The sequence below is a fragment of the Gossypium hirsutum genome, chromosome A13 (assembly GCF_007990345.1).
Source record: "Gossypium hirsutum isolate 1008001.06 chromosome A13, Gossypium_hirsutum_v2.1, whole genome shotgun sequence".
Classification (NCBI taxonomy): domain Eukaryota; kingdom Viridiplantae; phylum Streptophyta; class Magnoliopsida; order Malvales; family Malvaceae; genus Gossypium; species Gossypium hirsutum.
The window spans coordinates 98,835,209-98,838,621 of record NC_053436.1 but is presented as its reverse complement, the minus strand read 5'-3'; the positions used below and the strand labels follow the sequence as shown (position 1 = coordinate 98,838,621).

Sequence of the window (3,413 nt, the reverse complement as noted above, 5' to 3'; positions counted from 1 at the left end):
ATTAATTTATAAAATAAACTTGAAAAATTAATTTAAAAGACCATGCTATACACTGTATGTCACATTGTTGATAGGCCTCGGTAAGTTTAGAACTAGTGCCTTACTCGTTTCTAATAAGATTTAAGAATAAATGTTTATTTTAAACATTATGTAATAAAATAAAAATATATATATTTTAATAATATTTAAATTTGTTAATATCATGATATTTCACTAAAAAAATCTTAAAAATAATTTATTGTAACTTATTATTAATATTTTGATATATAAATAATAAATTATAAAATATTTTTACATAAATAATATTATTTATATGTAAAGCTTAATTTAAATATATAAACTATATTGTAAACATTATGTAATAAATTATAATATATATTGTTATACATTTGAAATAAATTTTAATAAAGAAATAAGTATATACCCCGTATATGTTGGTGAAGATAAAATAAATTTATGAGAAATTAACGAAGGCTTCACGGTGTGTAACAATGTCATTTTCTTTAAGGTTCTATTCGCCCCCACCTATAAGGTTCTATTCACCCCCACCTATATTTTAGTGTGTAAAAGAGTTAAAGAAAATGAACCTTGAGCATACAATGACCCTAATGATTGTCCACATTTTGCACTGACGAAAGCAATCCACTGAATATTGAGTGAAACATAGCAAGAGTATCAATTTTTGTAAAGAACTTTTACAGTAATTCTTTATGCACCAATATTTGAACATGAAAAATGGTTAGAGAATAGAAAGAAGTTTTGTTTGTATGTTTTTTTTATTGTCCATGCAAATAAAAGTTTACTCTTATTTATAAGATTTCTCATACCTCTTTACATAGACATAGCTATCCAAATTGCTTATTAGGATAGTCACATGTATTACCAGTAAGCTTAACTATTCAATAGATATATACTTGAATAATTATAATTCTTTATTAACTAATCAAGTGACATAACTTTTGATATTTAATGGACATACCTTATCACTATGAATAGTGACAACTCTTTATTAATAATCAAGTGATATAACATTTAGATCACTTGTAGCTTTTCAATTGTGACTATTAAAACATGATAAATATTCTAAAAAAATATTTCACTAAGATAGATATTACATAATAGACACCAAATTATAAATAATGGTTGAAAACATCATTTTACTCTAAAAATGTTCTTTTTCCAAACGCAAAAGTTAAAAAGTTATAACTTTTGTATTTGGGTTCAAACTCCCTTTTATTTAAACAAATTTTTCACTTGTACTACATGCAGAAGATCAAGAGAAAAAAGAAAAGAAAATGGCAAATGAAACTTATCTTACTGGACTTTTGGTCTAGCCCATTAGCAATGAGGGTGAGTATTGCATTGGTGGAGAACGGAGGAAGAGAAATTGAGCAACAAAAGTAGCATTTAGATTGATTTGTAGGTGTTCAGAGGTATTTGGGATCGAATACGAGCCTTAAAAGGTTTAAAAATATTAAAATGATACAGTGGTATTGTTCAGGGTTTAGATATCAGTACCTAAGGCCTCAGATACCGGAACTTTGTCCCTGTACCATGGAATATTACATTCTGCCAAGTTAAATATCAATATCCATAGCAAGGGTACTAGGCTCTAAACACCTGTTATGAATTTTTAACCCTTTAAAGTCTGAAAACCGACACCTATACCATGAATATCGAACCTAAGATGCAAGGGACAAAATTTTTGAGTTTAAAACACTTTAAACTCATTTCAAAACACCTTTAAACATAGAAATTGAAAAAAAAAAACTAAAACTAAAAGACAAACATATAAATGCAAAATTCATTCATAAAACATGTTGGAGCTGAATATTCATCCACCAAAATGCATAAAAATCATAATAAACTTTGATAAAACCATTTTTAAGCAACAAGTCAAGGTTTACTATTTAAAATCGTTGGCAAAATGGTGTGTTAACAAAATCTATAAACATCTTTCCCCCGTGACGCAAAGATACACGAAGCAATTGATATGCTATTATCAATGGATCCGTATATTGCACTAATAATTAAAGAGGGAAATATTTCATCCATTGGCATAGCTAATAGAACTTTTAATAATTGCAATGGAACAAGTAGAATGACATGTATTCTTAAAGTATATTAAAAGAAAAAAAAACAATTTTGATAGTGGAATTAGAACTTCAAAGACAAAAACTAGTTGAGTTATTAAACAAAGACACATTCAAAGTGGAAAGTTATACTGATTACACCAAAAAACATGCCTTCATATTAACAAGCTGAGTTTATATAAAGGCCTAAAAATGGGTAGTAAATAAACCATCTTATTTGGCTTCAAACTTCTTCTTAAGTTCCACGAGAAAGCAATAAACTTTATATTGGTCTGGCAGAGATTTGGATACACTTTCCCTTTGCATGCATCTTTTAGCCCATGCTACCAAATTTGGGCAGTTTGCAATAATGCTGAAATCCCCACAGGTTTCCAACGAGTAAAACCAAGTGTAGAAGGGAATCAATGCCACATCTGTAAACCCAAAGCTCTCACCCCCGAAGTAAGGCTTGTCTCCAAGCTCTCCTTCTAGCACCTTCATGCTCTCAATTAGCTCTTTCTTTGCACCTTCTTGGACCTCACCTGTTGCACCCCATACTAACTTCCCAGTGGGATATATCTGCAGTTTTCATATTCAATGTTTAAACAAATACAAGACTGAAGAAAATTGGTTAAATCATACTGATGTTGTAGGGTAAGGTGTAACCTTTTTGTCAGCAAAGTCAGCCCAGAACTTGGCATTGGCTCTGTGATAAGGATGAGAAGGGAGCAGAGGAGATTTGTGAGACCAAACCTCATCAATGTATTGAACAGTGATGAGGGATTCACAAACGGGTCTACCCTTGTGAATCAACACTGGGATTTGCTTGTGAACTGGATTCATCTTCAAAAGTAGGCTACTTTTGTTGCTCAAATCCTCTTCCCTTGCTTCATACTCTATTCCTTTCTCTGCTAATGCAATTCTCACCCTCATTGCAAATGGACTAGACCAAAAGTCCAGCAGGATTATATCATCTGCCATTTTCTTGTTTTTACTCTTTCGATCTTTTGCCTGTGGTACAAGTGAAGATGTGTGTTTCTATAAAAGGGCAAATGAAACATGGAGTGAATGTTGTAGAAGTCTCCGGGGGTACAATTCCAGGGCTTTCTTGCCTTGGTACTAAACTAAAGCCAGATGTCTCTGTCAAGGGTCCACCCCGACTTTTCTTCCTTTAATTTCTCTTCTAGTAGACGGTAGAGTGCAAATAAGAGGGTAAATTCGAAATACTCACTTAGCTATCAAATATTACATTTTTGTTACTAACTTTATTGGGTTGTAACATTTTCATTATCCATTCATTAACTGTGATTACAGTCTTAATGAAATGATGATATAACATGT

General features: G+C 31.1%; 1 protein-coding gene across 1 annotated transcript; it reads right to left on the bottom strand.

Moving 5' to 3' along the window:
* Nucleotides 1–2,139: 2,139 nt before the first annotated feature.
* Nucleotides 2,140–3,124, bottom strand: LOC107911335 (probable glutathione S-transferase). The gene is made up of 2 exons (XM_016839191.2): nt 2,739–3,124; nt 2,140–2,651 (listed from the first exon to the last, which is right to left on the bottom strand). Exons 1-2 carry the CDS (start codon nt 3,051–3,053, stop codon nt 2,307–2,309), a joined length of 660 nt encoding a protein of 219 aa, XP_016694680.1. The 5' UTR covers nt 3,054–3,124; the 3' UTR covers nt 2,140–2,306.
* Between the last annotated feature and the right edge of the window lie 289 nt (nt 3,125–3,413).